This window comes from Ictalurus punctatus, chromosome 17 (genome assembly GCF_001660625.3).
Source record: "Ictalurus punctatus breed USDA103 chromosome 17, Coco_2.0, whole genome shotgun sequence".
NCBI lineage: Eukaryota > Metazoa > Chordata > Actinopteri > Siluriformes > Ictaluridae > Ictalurus > Ictalurus punctatus.
This window is the reverse complement of record NC_030432.2, coordinates 15,398,329-15,420,946: the sequence shown is the minus strand read 5'-3', so window position 1 is coordinate 15,420,946 and position 22,618 is coordinate 15,398,329. Positions and strand designations below refer to the sequence as shown.

The window sequence follows — 22,618 nt, the reverse complement described above, 5'->3', positions numbered from 1 at the left end:
TATTGTGAACGGGGTTTTTTTTCTTGTTGTTTTTTTAAAAATACTTGATGTGCCTCTACAGTATTCATCTTATCCACTAATTATTTGATCTAATTCCATTCAACTACTTATTAAGCCCTTTTTCTGTAGTTTCTGGATAGTCTAGCTTTCACTAGCCCAGCATTGCAGGTTTGTTTTAACTGTAAAGAATTGCAGGATATTTTGAATTGGCTGATGCAATGCAGTTAATAATATGCTGTGATTGCCTTGGTTCCTGTGACTGACAGAATTTGCATCATGCAAGTTTCTAGTGGACTCTGTGTGCTGCAACGTGTAACCAATAGAGGTCAGTATATTCAAAGAAAATGTCCTATGTGGACAAACCTTTGAACCTTTTGATTCTTTTCAACAGCCAGCATGATAGTTACTGCTATTATGGCAGTAAAGGAAACAGTCCATCACAAACTGTGTTTGTGCCTGTGACAAGACTCTTATCAAGTCACCATTACAGTGCTGTTACTCGTAACACAAGATACCTTCTGTTTGAATAATGCAGACAGGAACAAATGGCTGTGTTACAGGCTGGGAAATGAAACTCCAAGGAACATATCCAGTCTTGTGATGACTGTGAGTCATGGATTTAGGTCACTGACTGCAAAATTCTATACTAAATGGTATTTTAAGATTATGGAAAAAGAAGAAAAGGTTCCAAAAGTGGCCACTTGCAGCACATGGAGAGAATATAAGCTCTGCACCAGAACCTGTGTCCTCATTTCGCCTTCTCTACATCATACATTAAATACCCCTACATAAATAAATAAACACTGTATTGCCGCTGGGAGACACGGTTGTCCAGCAGGTAGCGTTGCTGCCTCACAGCATCAGGGTCCTGGATTCCATCCTGAGCTCAGGTTTCTGTCTGTGTAGAGTTTCTGTGAATGTTCTCCCTCTGTTTGTATGGTTTTCTGCTGGGTTCCCTGGTTTCCTCTCACCTCCTACAAAACATGCCCATAGGTGGATTGGCTGAGAATAATTGCCCCCTCTGTGTGAATGAGTGTGTGTATGTGTGCATGGTACCTTGTGATGGACTGTCCCATCCAGGCTGAATTCTCTCCTTATGCCCACTGTTCCTGGAATGGGATCTGGATCCAGCACAGCCCTGACCAGGATAAAGCAGTTACTGAAACTGAGGGCGTGAAGCATTCGCTGCACTTCTGTTAACGAACTATACACTGCACACCCATGAGGCCTTCACGACTGTGTTATTTTAAAGTCTTCCATTTGTTAGATTAAGTTTTATTTCTTAGTGTTAGCTTGTGTGGTGGGTTTGTTTGTGCGGTTATGGTTCTACAGATGCTATATTATGTTCATTTGAAATCAATGTTCTGATGAATCCTCGTGGGTTTTGTTACTAATTTCTGCCTCAGTAACCATATGTTTAAGCTGAAAGTGAGTTTGCTACTAAATGAGCAATTTCTTGGCTAGATTTCTTCCTTGTTGACAATACAATATTATACTATATGGCCAAAAATGCCTGACCATTATGCCCATATGTTCCCATTCCAAAATCAGGGTCATTAATACACACCCCCTTTGCTGCTGTAAGAGACTCCACTCTTCTGGGAAGACTTTCCACTAGATTTTGGTTTGTGGCTTTGGGGATTTGTTTCCATTCAACCACAAGAGCATTAGTAAGTGCAGGCACTGATGTAGGGTGAGGAGGACAGGTGCTCAGTTGGTATTCCACTTCATCCCAAAGGTGTTCAGTAGGGTTGACATCTGGGCTCTGTGCAGGCCACTTGAGTTCTTCAACTCCAACCTTGCCCAACTATGTCTTTATGGACCTCATTTTTGGTATTGTCCTGCTGTTTGGGCCCCTCAGTTCCAGTGAAGGGAAGTCTTCATGCTACAGCATCCGTAGACATCCTAGACAATTGTGTGTTTAGAACCTTCAGGCAACAGGTTGGGGGAAGAACCACATGTAGTGTGATGGTCAGCTGTCCACATACTTTTGGCCTGGTAACAGTTATTGCAGTTTGTGGATCAATTTATGAGACATATTTATACGATATAGTTATACTGCCGTGAGTATGTCTATGTAAAAAACAAGAAAAAAGAAAAGAAAAGAAAAGAAAATGATTACAAAAGGATGTTCCCTGCCCGATTTCCACAGCAGCCATGGGGAGGCGCTGTTACCGCATTTTACGCAAGCCTGGTCATCCGAACCTCTAACAAGCATCCATCCTTTCCGCATCATCCTTCCATTTTTGTGCCATCTCTCCTCTCCCCCCTCTCTTTCTCTCTCTCTCTGCTGAGGATGCTGTGTGAATGATCTCTCCATCTCTCCATACCGACATGTGGACTGATCGTGCAACATTTTCCCACTGACGCTAGAACATCTTGCAAGGTAAGAACATTTTGTTCACCTTATGATGCTGTGCAGTCTGTTTACTGTGTAATGCTACCTGTCACCTGTTCCTGCCTCATTTTACTGTTACTGCAACCCAAGAAAACCATAAACACACTGCTACTGCTGCATTGACACACACACACACACACACACACACACACACACACACACACACACACACACACACACACCTTTATGTGGATGTGTTCATGTGCAGAATCATGTGCACGCGTTGGGATTTAGCGCGTGCGGGTTAAACACCATTCCATGCAGAAGGATAGAGCTGTGATCTCTAATGAAGTGTGATATTTATCTGTTACTGTGTGTGTGTGTGTGTGTGTGTGTGTGTGTGTGTGTGTGTGTGCGTTCACTGGTACTCTTCTGATGTTCCTATATGTACAATAATACACTTCACTACATTCATTTATATATATGCATGTATATGTGCATAAAAGAAGGGGAGATATTGACATTTTTAAGGATATTTAAGGGACACAGTTATTATTTATAGTTTTTTTTTTCATTTATTAAAGCCTAATGCTTGAATTTATAAATCATAAATATGCTTCGTGCATTAATTGATCTGAATAATGACTGTTCTTAGTGTGTAATGAAATGTAGCATGCCATTAATTGGAGTCAAACTAATGACTTAATCTTACCCATCAATAATACATCCAGCTTTTAGAAAACCTGACTAACGTACACCAGCCAAATACCGATTTGCATTATTTTGCTTTACATATACAATTTGCGTAGAGCGTACAGTCTCTGTTCAGATCATTTTGTTGTCTTTATGCACAAACCATGGCACCAGATGCCACATAATGAAGTGTTCTGGGATCACATTTACCTTGTTGTGTCTGTTTGTGGCAGAGCGTTGGAAATATTTCATATCAAGAGCACCAGAGAGGAAGTCACACTGGCACAACTCTACATAATTTATGTTGTGTTTTTGTACTTTATTTGAAACCATTGAGTAAAGAGTTTAGGAGCTTTTGTGCAGATTCATCTTTTGGGTTTTATTCTTCCAATACAAACACTACTTGAAATGAATAATGTTCTCTACACTTAGTTTGCATGTGAGGCTATTTCTTGAACTGCAGGAGATCTAATACCATAGGATTAAAATGGCATCTGCTTGATAATATGAGTGTGAACATAGAAGAAATGTAATCACTTAAGAATCACTGTATAACCTCCATGTGTACTGGTTTGGTCATTATGGCTTGCTGCTGGTTTTTATGGTTTGACTTAGTGTTTTTCTGGTAGGTCAAGCTGATAAGAGATTGGCTTTAGAAAGAAATGGGGGTCCAGCCTGTGTTCTTTCTTGTCTTAATATTTCATGAGGACAGCAGTACAGAAAGTGTCTTAGCACGGGAACTGCTCTACCATTACTTCTCAAACTTAGACATTAGAGAGATAACGATGAAATGTGGGTTCGTTATATGGAGTTTAGATGTATAGACACGCCAACAACATACATTACACATGTATAAATGCCTAATGTGTGACAGATACAGTATCCTAATGCCTAAGAGAAGCACAGATTTAGCATGCTTGTCCAGTGCAGACAGGTCCTGTGTAAGTTTGCTTGTTTGATTAGGAAAATCTCTGTTCTGAATGAACTAATGGCGATGATTTGATTTTAAATATCTGTAGCAGCAATTCTGTTTACATGGCAGGAATAAATGTGTCAAACTGACGTGAAAGACGAAAAAAAAATTAGGAACTACCAAATGCAGCTATGACTAATAGGTTGCAGAGACAAAATAAGACATGCCACAAGTCTCTTATGAAATTCATGCATCCACCATTTGACTTTAATCAGCTTATTAGTGTGTATTTTTTTAATCTATGTCTTTTTATTTATTTTTCTTTCATGGAACCAGCTTGTATTCTGAGAGGTGAGCTATGAGCAAGACAGGATGAAACTAACAGCCATTGAGAACTGTTAAAGATACCACAGCACTTGTACAGGTTTGTCATTAGGTCAGTGGACTGCACTAATAGGTGAGTCACTTAAACTTTATTATGAGAGGTGCTTAATTGCTCAGTTGTTTCGCTCTAAACTGCTTAGGATAGATGTAGTCAAAATGTTGAGTTTTTTTTTTACAGTTACACCTTAATTTGAATCAAGCCTCTGGATCCTTAGGTTTCAATCCTTACGCCTGAGATTTGACTCTGTCATGTTGCCTTTAAAGGTGCAGTTTGTCATTTTTAAAAGTATGTCTAGACATGAAAATCATAGAATTAAAAAAAAAAAACTTAAAATATAACGCTGTTGTTGTGTTGCAATGGAGCTGGCTAGGTTATTGATTTCAGACTTTTGGTAAATGTTTTTTCCAGCCCGGATATTAGCTTCACCTCCTGCCAGAACAGCTCTGTTTTCCTTCAAATCCACTAAGAAAACATACTGTATAAAGTTGTGACAGAGGGAGTGGAGTCAGTTGTGGGAAAGAGAAATGCTTGTGTTTGTGTGTGTGTGTGTATAGATATATATATATATATATATATATATATATATATATATATATATATATATATATATATATATATATATATGTGTACATTAATTGTAATTCCCTTCATAGGCAGCAGAGGGCTCTATAAATCACAAACTGCTCCTTTAACACATTTACATTTATGGCATTTGGCAGATGCCCTTATCCAGAGCAACATTTATCTCATTTATACAACTGAGCAAACTGAGGGTTAAGGGCCTTGCCCAGGGGCCCAACAGTGGTAGCTTGGCAGTCCTGGGGCTTGAACTCCTAACCTTCTGATCAGTAACCCAGAGCATTTAACTGCTGAGCCACCAAATGATATGTCCAAATAGAACCAAGTATAAACAGTACAGTAGAGCCTAGTAATATAACTGTTTACTGATTGCCATTGGATACAGTAGTGGACAACCAAGAATGTAGTTATGGCTGGATTTTGTTGGGGGGACTTCCAAAATACTATGTTCTTCTTTATTTGACATTTTAATTATGACATATAATGGAGTCACAGCAAAACTAGTCTCAATAAGTCCCAGTGTCTTGAGATTGGATTCAGTGCTGAGTTGTCAGACCAAAGAGATCCAGTCTCACATGTTGTGGACAAGAAAGAGGCTGTTCTTTCTCACTTCACGCTTTTGAAAATGTGCTTGAAATGAATGATTGATACATTTGAGACACACATTTCTTTTCCTCTTAGGGTGGCTGATTCTGTATGTGCTTCTGTCTTTAATTGAGCTGTCTGAGGAATTTATTAGGCTGTACACAGTATGTGTTGGTTCTCCTGGGTTGTATTGATCTAAAGGTATGACTGATCCAGTGTCTTTCTTTCTTGTTATAAATGTATTCGAGTGGAATGTAGCCATAGTTTTATTCCACTTAGCTTCTTTTAAGTACTGCCTTTGGGACCTAACTGGCACTGGAAAATTTTGAGTCATTTGAACCAGACTTTGATACCCTAGAAAGTAGGTCACTTTTGATGTTTTGGACATAGAAGTAAAGCACTGACTAATAAAGCCGATCCTACAGCAGTCGTTAACATAATTCTGAATCAAAAATTTCTCATGAAGGTTTAGGTATTTTATCTCTGAGCAGGTAATTTATAAGAAAAGATGATTTAATGTCAATTTCATACATATCTTTCCAAATATTTACTATAGTTTATTATGGCTGAACTTTGGTACTCTTTGGTAACTGTGGTTAGTATAGGCTCACTGGCCTCTTTATGAACTAGTCAACTAACTAACTGTGTCAGCAGCTAAATTAATAAAAACATGCAGATATTGGTCTTCTTCAGTTGTCCAGTTTTGGTGAGCCTGTGCTCACTGTAGCCCCAGCTTCCTGTTCTTGGCTGACAGGAGTGGAACCTGTTGGGATCATACAGTACGCTGTTGTAGTCCATCTGCCTCAAGACATGTAATCCGTTCTGAGGAGCCTTTCTGCTCACCAGGATTGTAAAGAGTGGTTATTTGAGTTACCACAGCCTTCCTGTCAGCTCAAACCAGTCTGGCCATTCTCCTCTGACATCTCTCATCCACAAAGGTTCAGTTCAACCACAGAACTGCTGCTCACTGGATGTTTTTAGTTTTTTTTTTAACCATTCTCTGTAAACTCTAGGGACTGTTGTGCATGAAAATCCCAGATGTTTCCAAAATACTCAAACCTGCCTGTCAGGCACCAACGACCAGACCGCACCATTATATTCTCCATAACCACGTCATTATCATGTTTTTGCTATAGTGCTTTATGGGATTTATTTTTATTACATATTTTACCATCTTAATGTCAGTTGTACTATGGTGTTTCACGACACCTATTGTCTCAGCATGACAGTGCCACGGTTTTACTGTGTTACTTTTGCTAACTGTTACATTAACCATGGTTGGCAGGTCAATCTGTATCAGGAATCAAAAGACCAAAGATGGTACAACAGAGTTTTAAATGAGTGTAGTAAATTAAAAGTAAATTTAAGTCTTAGTGCTGAAAAGTGAATGGAACTTTCACTCTATCCTGCAGGATGCCCTTTAAAAACTCTTATTACAGATAAGCTGATTGATTATCTCTCTCTGCTATCACTGACAAAGCAACTTTGTGTGCTTGCCTGCTATTCTTTAAGTAACAGAAAGCTATCTGCATTTGTTTCAGCGCTAGTTTGGAGTTTACATACTGAGTTATACTAGTAAGAAGTACAGCACTGAAAGATATTGTAAAAAATATATATGTGTGTGCCCTAAACAATAAAATGTCCACAGGATGAAATGATCTCACCAACCTAATTCAGATATAAAGAAAGCATATAGGTCCTGCTAAAATGACCTGTCTGTGTTTAGCATGTGCATTTTATATTCATTTTTCATTTTTGTGGATGTTAATATCTTTTAGCATCAGCTTTTAGAATAACGTCACCTCATTGAGCAAAAAAGATTTTACAGGGTAAAGGTTGACAGAAGGGTCACAGATACATCTATTAAGGTTGTTCCTAAATGTCATTAAATTGCCCTATAACCTATTTTGCAAGGAAAAGTAAGTTAATAATCTTATCCTCTGTCCAGCCATAACAGTCTCGGCACACAGAAACAAAACCCCAAAACTTACATTACACATTTATTAGCCAGCTAGTCAGCCAAAGGACATTCAGTGGATGGATTCAGTGGATCTATATTTATATGATATCACACAATCATATTATTCCAAAGAGGATTTTATAAGAGGCATGGTCATTACACTGATTACAAGAAATACAGTATATTCAAATATAAAAATGCAAATTGAGCCTGATTACTGCTATCTATCCATCCATCTATCTATCTATCTATCTATCTATCTATCTATCTATCTATCTATCTATCTATCTTTCTTTCTTTCTTTCTATCTATCTATCTATCTACCTATCTATCTATCTATCTATCTAACTATCTTTCAATCCATCCATCCATCTATCTATCTATCTATCTATCTATCTATCTATCTATCTATCTATCCATCTATCTATCTATCTATCTATCTATCTGTCTGTCTATCTATCTACCTCTCTTTCAATCAATCCATCCATCCATCCATCCATCCATCTATCTATCTATCTATCTATCTATCTATCTATCTATCTATCTATCTATCTGCCTATCTATCTTTAAATCCATCCATCCATCTATCTATCTATATATCTTTCAATCCATCCATCCATTCATCCATCCATCCATCTATCTATCTAACTATCTATAATGAATCATTATGATTCGCTTCCTCAACAGGAGCACCCATTATGTCATGTGGTTGAGCCACTCAGACTTTCTCTACCTCAGACATTGAGAGTGGAGTTTTTAGTACTGAGTTTATGGCTTTCTTCTGCCTCTAATAGATGGTTTTATTTTGTTACTACACCCTAATTTGTTTATTCAGATTTATTAGACCTTTAAGCATCATGATAATGAGACTAATGGTAATATAATTCTTGAGGTGCTCATCGGTTGCTTGAATGTAGGTGTTAAAGTAACAACATCTAAAGTGTTGAACACGAATTCTGCATGTAGTTGCAGACAGTTTTGACAATATTTAATTATTCTAAACACCCTGTGCACAAGAAATGTTCTTTCTCCTTTATGTAGAATGTTTGAAATCGTTTGAGAATATCAGAAGCTCTCATTTTAGCATTTTAATCTTTGAAGTAAAAGTATGTCAGGTTCAAATCAGTCTGCATGAATGGGAGAATGTAGGTTGGAGAAGATGGAGAGAGACATACTGTACATCCAAAACAGCTTGCTACAAATTCTGTGTCTAATTACAGGTCACAAAATCCAAATAATTTGGTTCTATTAAGCCGATCTCCATTGAATAAATGATTAAAATACTAGTAGGCCAACATTTATCATTCCAGCTATATTCTTTGCACAGTAAGACATACAGCATATATTTTGGTCTCTTGTTCAAGCTGTGTACTTCGTCATTTCTGCTGCTGACAAGGACAAGGATTAGAATTGTCATGTGTGACTGATAAGGCTGTTAGTCGCAGTCTTTAACTGCTTCAAGTTCATTCTTGTTCTTGGGGAATATTTTCAGTGTTACCTTCCAATTTAGTGGGCTGTACTGTGCATAATTCAAGTAACCCTGACACTATAATCACTATAGTCTTTGACAGTCACTATATTCTTCACAATTAATAACACATTTTTACAAATGATTAATAGTGCCGTACATGTTCTATACCTCTGAGATGCACTATGTTTGAATAAGTGTATGAATGATGAATGCTTTTTTGGCACAGTTACTCTGACCATCTGCTCAGTTTGTCTGTGGTATTTGTTACAACATTAACAGGTTTAACTCATTTTCACGAATTATAAAAAAGGTCACCTATCAGTTAAAAACTGCCATTTCCTGATTGTAGCCAATGCATTTTAAGCCTGCCATTCTCACCAGAAATATGAAAAGGGTAGATATGGGACTCAATGGGCAGAAATGGCAGACTGTCATGTACATCTAAATACACAGTTATAAACAACTAAAGGAAAGCAGCACTGGAGTCTAATTTGTTTTTCATTTATTGCTTTATTCCTATAACGATCATTTTTTTTGTTTTTTACATTTCAATTCATTGTATTTTTCAAGCATTTTCCTAGACTTTTGCTTGTATAGAAAACCATGAGGCACAATACTATACATTAAAGCTGTTTAAAATGGGTTTAATACAGTCTATCATAACTTATTATCTCAGTATACAATATTATCTCAGTATACTTTTTAAATAATCTAAAAATGTCATATACCTACTTTACATATTACAGAGTACGAATTCTTTTTAAATTAACATATGTACCTGTGTGTTTCCTGTGGGAATAAATGTACTGTACATTCTCAGAACATTTGTGTGTCTTTACCTCAGGCAGTGATTAACCTTCTGGCATGGTTTTGGAGCCAGCCGTGTTGCTGGGTAAAACAGAGCCTGTCCTTTCCTTTTATCATTTATGGCTACTGTATTTTTCATCATTCCTAAATAGCAGTATGCAAATTCTATAATGAGTTGCATAAAATGATGCAGTATTGAGAACCACATTTACAGCTAGCACAAGAAAAAAAGGCATAGTTCTGTGGCACAGTATAGTTTTTGCAATGTAGAGAAAATGGCAGGTTGTTGTGATTGTTAAAAAGAAGATCAGCTATGTATTAGGCATATTTGCTAAACAAAGCAGGACTTTTAGCAACTGCTTATACTGGTACACATGGAGAGTGTAGTGGGTTATCTATTAAAAACATGCATGAAAATGAACTGAGGTCTTTTCAAATTAATTTACTGTGACCTCAGTTTTATGAGGTTCTGTCCGGCATTTTGGTTGAAAATTATTTAAGCGCATAAACCTCATCACTGGAGGATGATTCATTTTCCTGTGGTGTTACAATGAGTAACACAAATTTAATGAGTGAGCCTCTTTTCTGTTTTAAAACAGATTTTCATTTTTGACTGGTTGGATTAATTGAATGTGAGTTGCATCTATCACCCTGAGGGCATTTGAGAAAAATTTATGCAGAATAATCTGTTTAATTTCAGTATGATCATCCTGGTCATTTGGCAGTGGTTTGTAGAGCAATAAACTTTGACTCAATGAAAAGAATCAGGAAGAGAAGGTTATAAAAACATGTAACAATGCAGGGAATGCGTGACAGTTTTTGGCTTGCCATTCCATATGTTGTTTTTTTTTTTAAATTTCTTTTATAAATCATATTACTATAACTGCATAGGTCATGTATTAACAAAATATAACATTAGTTCAGAAAATCTCTAAATCTCTCTCTTAAATGTCTACCATCTCTGAGGCTGTTTGACATTATTTTCTGTGGGGAAAATAAGACAGTCTGTGCCAAAATATCCATTATTTTGCTGTGAAAGGGAAACATATAAAGTCAGAACATATGCAATGAAGCAATGAGACACAAAAAATATTGTGTCGCTGATGAGCACATTAAATTTATCCAGGCAGTGCATCTTTTTCTACATCTTAAGGGGAAATTTTCTAATTAAAGATGTTTTGTGAAAATGTTTCAATAAACAGGGCATTCAGTTCATAATGATATCATTTAACCAATGATGAGCCTTTGGCATTGTGCATTGTATTAAAGTAATTCATAGTCTCCCTGTGAAAGCCCTGTTCCGTAATGCGATTTTCTTTCCCTTTTGTCTCTTCAGCCGGTTGAAAGCAACAGCTTCTGGTGTCTGTCAAAGTGGAGCAATTATCTTTGCTTCAAAAAAGATGCAAGAATATATTATTAGCATGAGCTTGTAAAACTGTTAAAGCATCTCAAAAGAATCCCAAAAGAGAAATGACACTAAAATTGATGTGACAGTCATGAGAACCTAGAAACACAGTTTCTTAATGAAACATGAGCATAAATGACAAGCTTGTTGGACCTGTTGGATCCAGCTTTCAGGCCGATCATGGGGAAATCAGAAACAACAACAGGTGCTCTGAGCATTCATGGGATGGAGATGCCAATGCAAATGAGCTTCAAAGTAAAACTTTGGAGGACAGTGGTACTCAGTCCTCTTTTGTATCTCACACCGAGGAACAGGACAAAATCATCATCTGGGGCACAGATTCTCAGTATGACGATCCTGAACTGGCAGAGTTTGAGATGTTGGAGTGCCAGGAACTGGAGGCTTATGTTGTCGATTCAGAGGACAGTTATGTTAAAGACGACGGACCTACACTAGGGACCTTTTCCAAAACTATCACTCAAACTGAGGTTGATGTTCAAAAAGACACAAAACTGGACACACGAGGGCAAGAAACAGCTTCCCACAAGTCCATCAGCAAAGAGATGGAGACATGCACTTCCAGGGCTGAGTTTAACTCTGAAAATGATGTATTTGTATCTTGTTACTCCACAATGTCCAGTCTTACCTCACAGTCCTGTCTGACCATCTCAGATAAGAGCAGAAGTTCTCCACACACTGAAGGAACTCATGTAGATCTCAATCTGAACAATACTGTTTTACCTGAGGAACCTTTTTTAGAAGCACAAGAAAACCAAGCAGCTCAAAACCAACCTGTAAAAACATGCAAAGAATCCTCAGGCCAGTTGAAAAATGACATAACTGAATGTAAACCAACCATTGCAGGTGCTAAAAATGAGCACAACAAAACAGAAAATGCCAGTGAGAACAATGCAGATGCTGCTGAGAAGCACCCGACTTCAATTAAGGAAGAATGCAAACATAATGATCCAAAAGCAGTTTCATTTCAGCAGAAATCTTGCAAACCATTTGGGTCAGATGACATACATTCTTTTTCAGTGGCCAACAAGATTCCTCATGATACTAGTCATGAAATAAAATCTAAACAATCCCAAAAAGAGGAAACTTTAGAAATGGCTCAAAGATCCTTTAAGCCAGACTCATCAGAAACACCCAGTCACAGTGTGGTAGCGGAACCCAGACTGTACCAGAAACAGGCATCTTTTGAAAGAACTCAGAGCACTAGCCCATCCAGCCTGCAAAAACGAATGCCATGGGGAACTTCATCACACCCCTCTACTTCTCCATCTTCCAAGACCACCAGCTCCCCAAAACGACAACCACTTTCTTCACCAGCCAAGGGTGTCAGCACACGAAGTCCAAACCAGGAACCTTCTGGTTCTCCACAGAGGCTTGCTAGTGGTTTGAAGCTTCCAAGTAAAAGCTATTTCAGTAGTGGCATCCCAAAACCAATTCCTCCTCAACAGCCATCTAAATCAGGATCTGTTTTTATGAAGTCCTCTCCTCCTCAAAGACCTAAAAATGTCCGCCCAAAAATCATTACTTATGTCCGTAAGAGTCCTCAGCCAAAGTCACATTCTACAGAGAGTCCATATGAAGCCTCTACTCTGCCTTCAAGGCTTTCACCGTACTCTAGTATGCCAGCCACAAAGGAGCAAAAAGTTGCAGGATCTAGAGGCTCACCAGTGATGTGCTCCTCCAATATCCTACAGGACAAGTATCGACAGGAGTTGCAGAAATCAGGATACTACTCACCACCTGGCCTGATGGTGTCTGGCATCAGACTACCAGGGCATACTGTACATCATAAAATGGTAGGAAAGTCAGAAAGTTTCCATGGTGAACTCCCAGGCAAATATCTGCATGAGGTGAGAATTCATGTAAAAGGATGAATTGCAATTTTTATTAAATTGCTATTTTTGGAATGGTATTGTCATTTATGTGTACATGTTTGCCTTATGTTGAGATTTTAAAAGAACCTCCTTAATTTTTTTTCTAGGTGGGCAGAGGTGTCCATCTTGGTGCATATGAAATAGCTGGTGCTACTCGATCACCAAGGGGTCTAAGGCCTCAGCTTGGCCTTGGAGCAGTCACAAGACAACCTACAACCAAAGCCAGGATGCTGATGAGAGGCCATAGGTCAACTTCACCTCTCAGCCACTCAGCTTCAATGGGGCAGTCTACGCACTGCTACCAAGATTCCATAGGTTAGTTAGCACATGTTCCTGGATGATTGAATAACTCAAATAGAAAATTCACAAAATGGTGCTCTCTGAAGATATCTGCAGTGATAATGAAACAGACAGCGATGCCTCATAACCATAGATTTTGGTGGGGTAGGATGACATTAATAACGACATAGCCTCAGCCTAATTTAAGGCGAGTGGCTATCACACTTGACTTATCTTTTGGTTTTTTTTTTTTTTAGGTTTTTTTTAGAGTAACCCTCTATTAGGCAGTTTAAAGTTGACAGTGTACTGTCATCCAGCATATAGTCTAGCAGCTCATTTTGAACATTAAAACTGCTGCAGATATCTTCAGAGTGAACAATATACCTTTGTTCATCTGTGAGAACAGCTGATAACTTTATCACAGGTTGCCAGATATCTTCGTGGCCATGGAGTGTTTAAAACTACGCCAGTTTAGCATGAAAAAAAGATCCCAAGAACCCTGACATTACCTGTCCTGTCTGCTGCTCCTCCTCCACTGAAAACATTCACTGACTGAGCATGAAGCATGGTTCCTTCTCTTTTGGGCATCTTTTAGCAGTTGTTGCAGTTCCCAATTTGACCACTAGGTGCAAAAATTCTATGGCGCTGAAGTGAGCACACTGACCCATGATTGTGCAACGTCAAGAAAGGCAAATTAATAGAACATTGATTTATATTATATATAACTATATAATATATATTTGGTCCCATTTATAATTCAAAAAAATTAATATTACTTTGTTACTAATTAACCAAAATTCTACGTTCGGAGGGTTAGGGTTTATGTAGACGTGAGTTTATAGGTATGGTAATTATAATGTATCTTATAAGGTATGAATTTACCACTGTGCAGCCTAAACCTGGTGTTAGATGTGTGTAATGTTCATTCCATGAAAATATCCAGTTCAATTAAAAATCACCTCAGTGTCAGACTCAATATCATAAAGAGGGAATTAAGATATTTCTGTTGTCAGAAATTCTAATTAATGCATTTTTTGCAGTGAATAAATCCTGTACCATGCGCTTCATCTCTAGTCCTGTGTACCAAGCCACTAATAAATTATGCTGCAGTGCGATCATAAAATGCACAAGCTAACACTCTCCTCCCGAAACAGTTCACGGTTTAATTATCCAGCCTAAGGCTAAAGTGTCACCATACCAGCCATGAGGCTTTGTACTGTAATCATTTTGAGAATTGCATATGCATGGGGCCTCTTACACCATTTCTTGCTTTGAAGTTGGAAACCCATGACAGCAGTCAAATTCAAGAGCTGCTCATTTGACACCTTCTGAATATGTTTACTGAGCATTGATTCCTTTGTATTCTGCCTAGTCTTATAGCCAAAGCTCAAGATTCTGTCTAGTTTTACTTAAATAGAGCATTTCTAAAAATTCTTTGCTCCATATAAAATAAATGTCAACTATAAGACCATGATAAATTGAATATCCTTTAGTGCCTAGGGATCTGAATTTAAATCCTAGGGCTGACCAAAAACCACAGCTAGGCCCTTTAACAAAGCCCTTAAGACATAACTGCTTGTTATCAGACTTTTATTAGATTCTGCTTTGCTTTGTTGCTTTGGATAAAAGCAGAAAAATATAGTATACATTAAAATATCATATTTGATCTTGGATGATCCATAATCAACATAATCATCACAGATAGTGGGGGCAGTGGTGGCTTGGTGGTTAAGGCTCTGGATTACTGATCGGAAGGTCACTGCCAAGCTGCCACTGTTTGGCCCTTGAGCAAGGCCCTTAACCCCCTCTGCTCCAGGGGCGCTGTATCATGGCTGACCCTGCGCTCTGACCCCAGCTTCCTGACATGCTGGGGTATGCTAATAAAAGAATTTCACTGTGCTGTAATGTATATGTGATCAATAAAGACTCATTATCATTATATTAAATATATGCTTGTGGTACCTTCAGGCATAATTTATGTTATGCCTGTATATCCCGATATTGCAAGAATATTAATAACAATTAATCAACAAATTAATCCAGTATGAGGAGGTTAACTTCTGTTTCTGATGTCTGTTAGGAGTAAAACAGTTCATGGTTGAAAGGAAATGTACATGAAATGAAGTTTTGAATGAAATCTTACCTGTGCTAGAGGACTGTGCTGGCGGTTTATAGGCTATATTACTATTAATTATATACCTTTTTACATAACTAGGAATGCTGTAATTTCAGAAGCTTTAGAATATCCTATAATGTGATAAATGATATTTACTATTTCCAGTAGTATTCAGTGAATTTAGTCTAATTTACTAATGACCATAAAAAGCATTTATATACAGTATTGTGCAAGACCTCGTTAGTAGAAACTTTGTTATAAACTCCAAAGTCTCCAGAAGAACTGTGTCTGGTTCTGCAAGATGCTCAATAAAACTTAGCAGCTCATTTCTTTATAAAACTGCACGAATTCTACTTGAGCCTTCTATTTTTTTAAAGCAAAGTCTCATCAGCCCAAATATTGACTTTGTTTCATTTAGTACTGTTTATTGCTCTTTCTAGTATTTTTTAAATGTAGAAACATTTAATGTCTTTATTTATGAAGGCATCTTTGCTCTACAGCATTTCTTTGCATGTGGCTACGACTTTTGCACAGTACTGTGTACTTTCAATAATTGTGGCACATATATTTTGGAGAGAAAAAAGAGAATGTTATAATAAAAATAAACCAGGTTTTTTTTGTAATTGTTTGACTGGAAAATGTGAATTCTTCTACGCAGTGTTAATTTTGTACATTTCATTATGCACATTTTAATGATTTGCCAATAATTCTGCAAGGCACAAATATTTAATACACTTTATTTACCTTGTGCTACTTGTGTACTGATGGGAATCCAAACTAAAGTATTTTGTAATGTTTCATCAGAGGAGAAGAAGAAGCCTATATTAGAGGTTGCTCCCAAGTCCCTCCTCCCCAAATCAGGTCAGTCTGGCCTGCGCCCACCGGGCTTCTCCCACCTACCCACTGCTCGCCTTGCTGCTTTCGGCTTCGTTCGCAGTGCCAGTGTGTCCTCCGTGTCCAGCAACCAGTCCAATGATAGCACTCATAGCAGCCCATGCCGCCCCCCTCACTGTAAGTGCTATTTTAACTTGAATTCTTTATGTGTGAGGAATTAGCTAGGGGTATACAATGTGTTATCATTATTATTTGCATTATAAGTTCCAGGCTGCTGTCTTTGACAATACTGGGATTAGGGTAGAAACTGGAGCAGAGTGTACTGTTGTATTCTCATTAGTCTCTTGCATAGATCCATGCTTCGTAACCTCAGGATATAGTAAACAGAGTTTAGAATAAATTATTAAGGAATAGACGTGTTATGTGTGGTTCTGCAATAGCAGTACTATAAGACATCTGGGACTTAAATTATTTACCATTTACAGCTTTTGTTCCTAAAATTCTCTTTGGAAGACTGTGCCAGAGAAAAGCAACAAAGTTAAATTGTTTACGGTTTTGTGCAGCAGGATTTCTGCAGAGGGAACGTAGTTTGGTAAACGGATTTTAAGTAACCTCATTAAACACAGAAAAGAACTAAGGATTGCTATTTTCATTATATAGATAATGAGCCATATTAGTAATACATATTTTTCATCATTCCAAATGTCACATGCAGTGTTTTCCAGTGTTTGCGACAATGCCAACTGAGATTTATTGTGTTTCTATATGGGTGAAAGGAAAAGTAGGAAAAAAGGGAAGGGGGTTAATAGTGGCGTTAATGAGGCAGAGCAAAAGTGACACAGGAGTGAGTTTGCGAATTCTATCAATTTAATCGTTCCATGGGAATAATTTATGGGCAGAAAATTGTCATTAGTCAATGTACAGATTTCTCTCCCTAGTCAATTTGACCTCCCTCTGGTATGGGGACTTGTGAGCCTTTTTCCGGCGACTTGTGTCTGGTGTGTCCATTTTACTGCATATTGTGTGGGATTTGATTTTACCCTCTTCTTTTTCTCTTCCTCCAGCTTACTGTTGGTAAGGAAAGATGCCTGTCATTAATCTCTAAGTTTTTTGTGCTTCTCTGGGTGATTTTCTTCCTCACAGAGGGAAGGATTTTTCAATGCAGGCCTAATTACGTTCTAATTACTCCAGCAGCGGCACAGTTTTAGTGCAGAATGGAGAGTGTCCTTCACACAAGCAAAAATAACTACACTGAACCTGAAATAGCAATTGATTCTTGTTTTAGTATTTTCAAACTTCTCAAATATTCTTAAAGATCCTAAATTTCATGTGAGGTATACCATTTAAATATTCACATTATATGTGTATATAAATTATTAAATGCTTACAGTATACTCTCACTGTGCCAAGATGATACAAGTTGGTGCATGAATTTATACTCAGACTTGTGTGTGTGCTTGTTTTGGTGTGACTGAGTCATAGTTTTACTGCTTTTCATCAAGTCTGTTCACCCACTTTATAATGTGTTTGATGCTGTTTTGTTCTTAGGTTTAAACTTTCAGTATTTAACAGAAAACACTACACTCTCCATAATTATTTTCATAGAAAACAAACCACATTTTTATTATTTTACTGTTTATTTTCAGTCATTGCAGCCTAATGTTCAAAATGCAGATTTGCTCTGGTTCCTGGTAATGAAGTTATGTTGAAAAACTCATGAATGATCAACCTTGTGGCATGACTTCCATTCAGCAGTCTGAACACCTTAATACTGTGAAATGTACATGTGCTTTGCTTACTGATAGTCATACCTACGGTGTGTATTTTTCTTTGTATTCTTGCAAAACTGCCCAAAACAGTTATGGTAGCTCTTTTGTCAAAATGTAAGCTTCTAAATATCAGGACTGCCAGAAAACCATCACTAGCACCTTACACAACCGCTCAGCTGTATACCTGGACTGTATACAGGATCAGCTATATGATGCTTTGAATAAGAAGATGTAGCAAATTGTCATAAGCTAGTATAAGTATAGAATAAGCATAAGTATAGACATTATTTTTGCCTGTAGGAGACAAAAATAAGCAATATTTAATGTTGAAAATTCATCTATGTTTTTATATGTTAATGTATCTTTATAAGGTGTGAGGTGGCTTGTAGTATGTGGTGTGTGATACAGTAGATCTTTTTGCTGCAAGTTTCCCTGTAGGCATTGCTCTCTAAACGCAGTCACTGCATGACTTCATTGTCTTTCCTCTGCTTCAGAAGTGGTGCTGAGTCAATCGCTGCAGTATGAGAAAATGCTGAGAATAGCCTTCTCTCTCTCTCTCTCTCTCTCTCTCTCTCTCTCTCTCTCTCTCTCTCTCTCTCTCTCTCACATTCTTTCTCTTCTGAATCTACCCAAAACCATCAGTTAACATTCAGTAACTGTAATAAGACAATAAGTATTGTCACTTTTTGCTCTTGGTTGTACAAAGCCTTGGCCCTTTTTTAATTTAAGTGGCAACATGCAGTTAGTATTCAACCTATTAGTCTGAGATTGTGCATTCTCCTAACATAACCGTAGACTAGTACAGCACCAAACATTTCCCACCAATCCACTGATACATTGTGTATGAGTTGGTGAAAATCAGACTAACCTCAGCGTGGTTATGACTCTCCAAAATCTAGAGTTTGTCACCACTGGTATGACTTTCAGAGAAGTTCAAGCTTGTCTGATACTATAGTGAGGAAACATTTGGCTCTTAGACAGCTGGAGGTTCAATGGCAGTGCATTCTAGTGCTGCCAACTTTTATGGCCTCGCTATCCACAACTCGTCTGCTTGTTATTTACATGTATGCCAATAGCATTTTTGACAGATGCTGGGGCCAGTAAGCACAAATGGAAAGCTTGAATAAGAATTAAAACAACAGCTGTTGTCCACACCCGATATGATCTCTTGTCCACGCCTTTATGAGCACTTTTGCTTTAAGGTATGATCTAGTTCATGGTGGGAGACACTGTAGTTAACCTGCTCTGAAGTGTCTGGTGATAACTGCATCTGTCTTTCAATTATTCTTCTGCAATGGACGTGGCTGTTAGCTATTGATATTAGCATCCATTAGCACACTGCTGGTGTGCCTATCAACTCCTATCTTAAAGTTTCACTGCTCTGAAAGTAGATGTCAATGTGAACGATGTAGCAAAGAAATTAAGTCAAGAGGATTTGATGCTGAAATGTTCACGTTACTAGGATACTTTGTACCTCTTCTTACCTTTGTTTTTCAAAGAGACACGCCAAAGCAGGATTTGCTCTCATGTAAGTGTGGATTTGGATTCGAGTTTGCACAGGAAAGTGTTATATCCTTTCATCTTAAAATGCTTGACACTTATTTATCATAGCTTTAATAATATATGTGGCATTGTGACCTTAATGTATGATAACACATTCCCAGAACTAAATACCAAATAGATTGGCTTGCTGATATGAAAGAGGAAAAAACAACCTTATTAGTTTTGATTATTTAAATGTTTTTCATGCTAATGTTTTGGGTCACTGTATATGTAGTTTGGTGAAATTTGTGAGGGTGATATTGTTTGCATGGATAAATGGAGGTGAGTACATACAAATGTATTCAGATATAATACTAAATTTCACAAATGTATTTTTTTTTTTAAAACCTACAAAATAAAATACCACCTTTCCTACTGCAATAAAACGCCAATAAAACCTAAATATATTTTAAAAACAGAAAAATATATTGTCAGTAATGATAGCTATGACCAATTACTAAAATGTAAATGCTCTCTTTTCTAAAGAAACACTGTAAAATAAATGTTAAGCTTTGCTACTGTGTGTTGACAAGAGCTTAAAATTTGTACAAATCCCAGAAGCTTTTCCTGTTAGCTGTTAGATATTATCTAGCAAAAAGTCAGCTGTCTCAGAGAGTTGAGGTCATGTGACTCATTGTTAGTATTGAAACCTCTGTAATTTGTTGATGTGTATTTCATGTTGAGTTGTCAGGCCTGCAGTATCTCTGTATCTCCCTGTTTTGGTCTGTTGATCTGCTCTACATCTGCTATGCATCTAGCATAATTCAGATCTAAGGTCTGATTAGTGGAATTGGTGGATTTGGAATGGTGCTATTTTGTTGGGGTTCATGTTACAAAATATACCCATGCTTAACATTGTGTGGAATAAGATTTTTTTCTTTATTAGTACATTATTCACCAGAGGTTCCACTAGAGAATTTAAACTTCTGTCACTAATTTGAATTTAATAATTTGATCTTGCTATGTGTTCAGATTCATTTGAAGGCAGTCTGTTGAGTCACAGCTCTCTCTTCTCTAATACTTACATAGTGATGCAAGCTTTTGCCTACTAGTGTGAATAGCATGGGGAATGAGTCAGTGTTCTTAATACTGGCCTCATTTTTGGCAGAACACAGAGCCAGCAGTTTTTTTTTGTTTGAGACTGTGAACAGTCTAGGGAAATAATCTGGAAACTGCAGGGAGAATGCAGTAGAGTCAGGACTTCATGTGTTATAATATTTCAGACTGTGTTTGTTCTTTGTAGGTCAAAGCAGTGAAAATGAGGAGACCTTTGTGCCTCGTACTCCTTTCTCCCCCAGTCATGGTGGCAGCGGTAGACGAGCTAGCTGTGGAAGTGCCCATAACACAAGCCGCCGCTCTATGGTGCCTCCACTGCAGGATTCGCCTGTTGGTGAGTGTCTTCGCTAAGGCTATGTGTCTTAACAGTCTGATTATGAAGACTCCGTGCCACTGATATTTCATGGGTTGGTGTATAATCTTAGTCTTATTTAATTTACAATGGCTGCACTGACCAATATTTTTGAAAGACCATCTTCTGTGACTCCTACACCATCCTCTTCACTGTGTGTGTTTCTCTGTGTGTGTGTGTGTGTGTGTGTGTGTGTGTGTGTGTGTGTGTGTGTGTGTGTGTGTGTGTACATTTCCTGGCAAATCGTCAACTGTCCCAGACTCCTGAAACATTCTTTTCATTGTTCCTGACTGTAGAAAATGGGACTTTTAAGTCCTTACGTATTTGTATTTCCATTATGTGACTTGTTCAACAGCCATCTGTCTGTTTTGTTTTCCAAACAGTGCTACAGTAGATGGCATAGGGATTTTACAAATCCATGTGCAACTCTATATTTATATACCATAGAAATGGGGCAATAATATTCCTGGAGACAGAAAGCAGTATATTAAAAATTAGTATAGTATAGTATAGTATAGTATAGTTATGGTTTAATATTATGTTGAGGTGTCAAAGTATGCTGCAGGCTGAAAAACACAATTTTGGTTAAAATATCAAAATTGCCACACATTTTTAGAGACAAAATAGTATTATATACTGCAAATTGATATATATTTATGAGAATGACTTTTTGTTATAAAAAAGTTTGATAGTTTCTCAAATTGTTTTACTGAAAAATTTGAGTTTTGTGTAATTCTTATATTATAATAGATATAATAATTTTTGCCTATTCTTTTCAAGGGTGTCAATAAGATTAGGTAATAGATTATAGAAGGGTGCCAATAAGATTATTATTATTATTATTATTATTATTATTATTATTATTATTATTATTATTCTTTGTGCACACATGGTGTGTGCAAACATGTAGGCTTCTTGTATTCAGTACACCAGGCAAATATCCAAATCATGAAGACACTGTTGAACTAGCAGTGTTGGAGTCTTTATAAAGTGATTGGGTTTTTGGAGAGGTGTCTGTCTCTATCTCTCTGCTGACTCGCTCAAACTGTAGCCACAGGACCACATTGAAGGCTGGGATGTCAGTTGGAGTGGTTTGGTGCTGTCAGGAACATGCCACTGTCACTATGGTAGCATTCACACTTCACACCCTGTCACACACAGTGTATGAAACTGTGCCTCAGAGGCCCTTAGTGTGATTTCTTTGTCATCAGTAGTTTTTCACAACCTAATAAGACACTGATCCTGTTAGTGCCCTGTAATCTTATTCCCATATGTAATGGCTGGGCGTAAGAGCATATATTTAGTGTTCTAGGCTGTTCCACTTCTGCAGGTGTCATTCCTATACTGGGTAATGCAAAGAATGCTGGCTGTGCAGACATGTAGTCATGCAGCTGCTATTACAGCTGCTGTGTATGTCTAGCTTCATCCTTCCTCCTTCTTTTCATTACCATTCTGTTACTTCATATTACATCATCACTGACTGCATATACTGTATATGCACTCTGTCTGTTTTCTCTGCCTTGAGAATTTGAGAAAGATAACAACACCATTAACACCAATCACACCACCATCACCACCATCAACAACAACAAAACACCACAACCAACAACAATAACAGCAATAACACAACCAGCAACAACAC

At 37.6% G+C, this 22,618-nt stretch overlaps 1 protein-coding gene across 3 annotated transcripts in view; it reads left to right on the top strand.

Moving 5' to 3' along the window:
• Nucleotides 1-1,969: 1,969 nt before the first annotated feature.
• Nucleotides 1,970-22,618, top strand: part of mtus2b (microtubule associated tumor suppressor candidate 2b) — a 37,712-nt gene continuing 17,063 nt past the window's right edge. Inside the window, exons 1-5 of one of the 3 annotated variants that reach the window (XM_047161411.2) lie at nt 1,970-2,386; nt 11,068-13,004; nt 13,136-13,343; nt 16,228-16,434; nt 20,812-20,958. In XM_047161411.2, coding sequence (XP_047017367.1) covers nt 11,262-13,004; nt 13,136-13,343; nt 16,228-16,434; nt 20,812-20,958 — 2,305 coding nt within the window. In that variant the 5' untranslated portion in view covers nt 1,970-2,386; nt 11,068-11,261. Of the gene's footprint in view, nt 2,387-11,067; nt 13,005-13,135; nt 13,344-16,227; nt 16,435-19,219; nt 19,555-20,811; nt 20,959-22,618 lie in introns of those variants that run through there. The other 2 variants (XM_017490229.3, XM_053687484.1) reach the window with 2 other exon arrangements.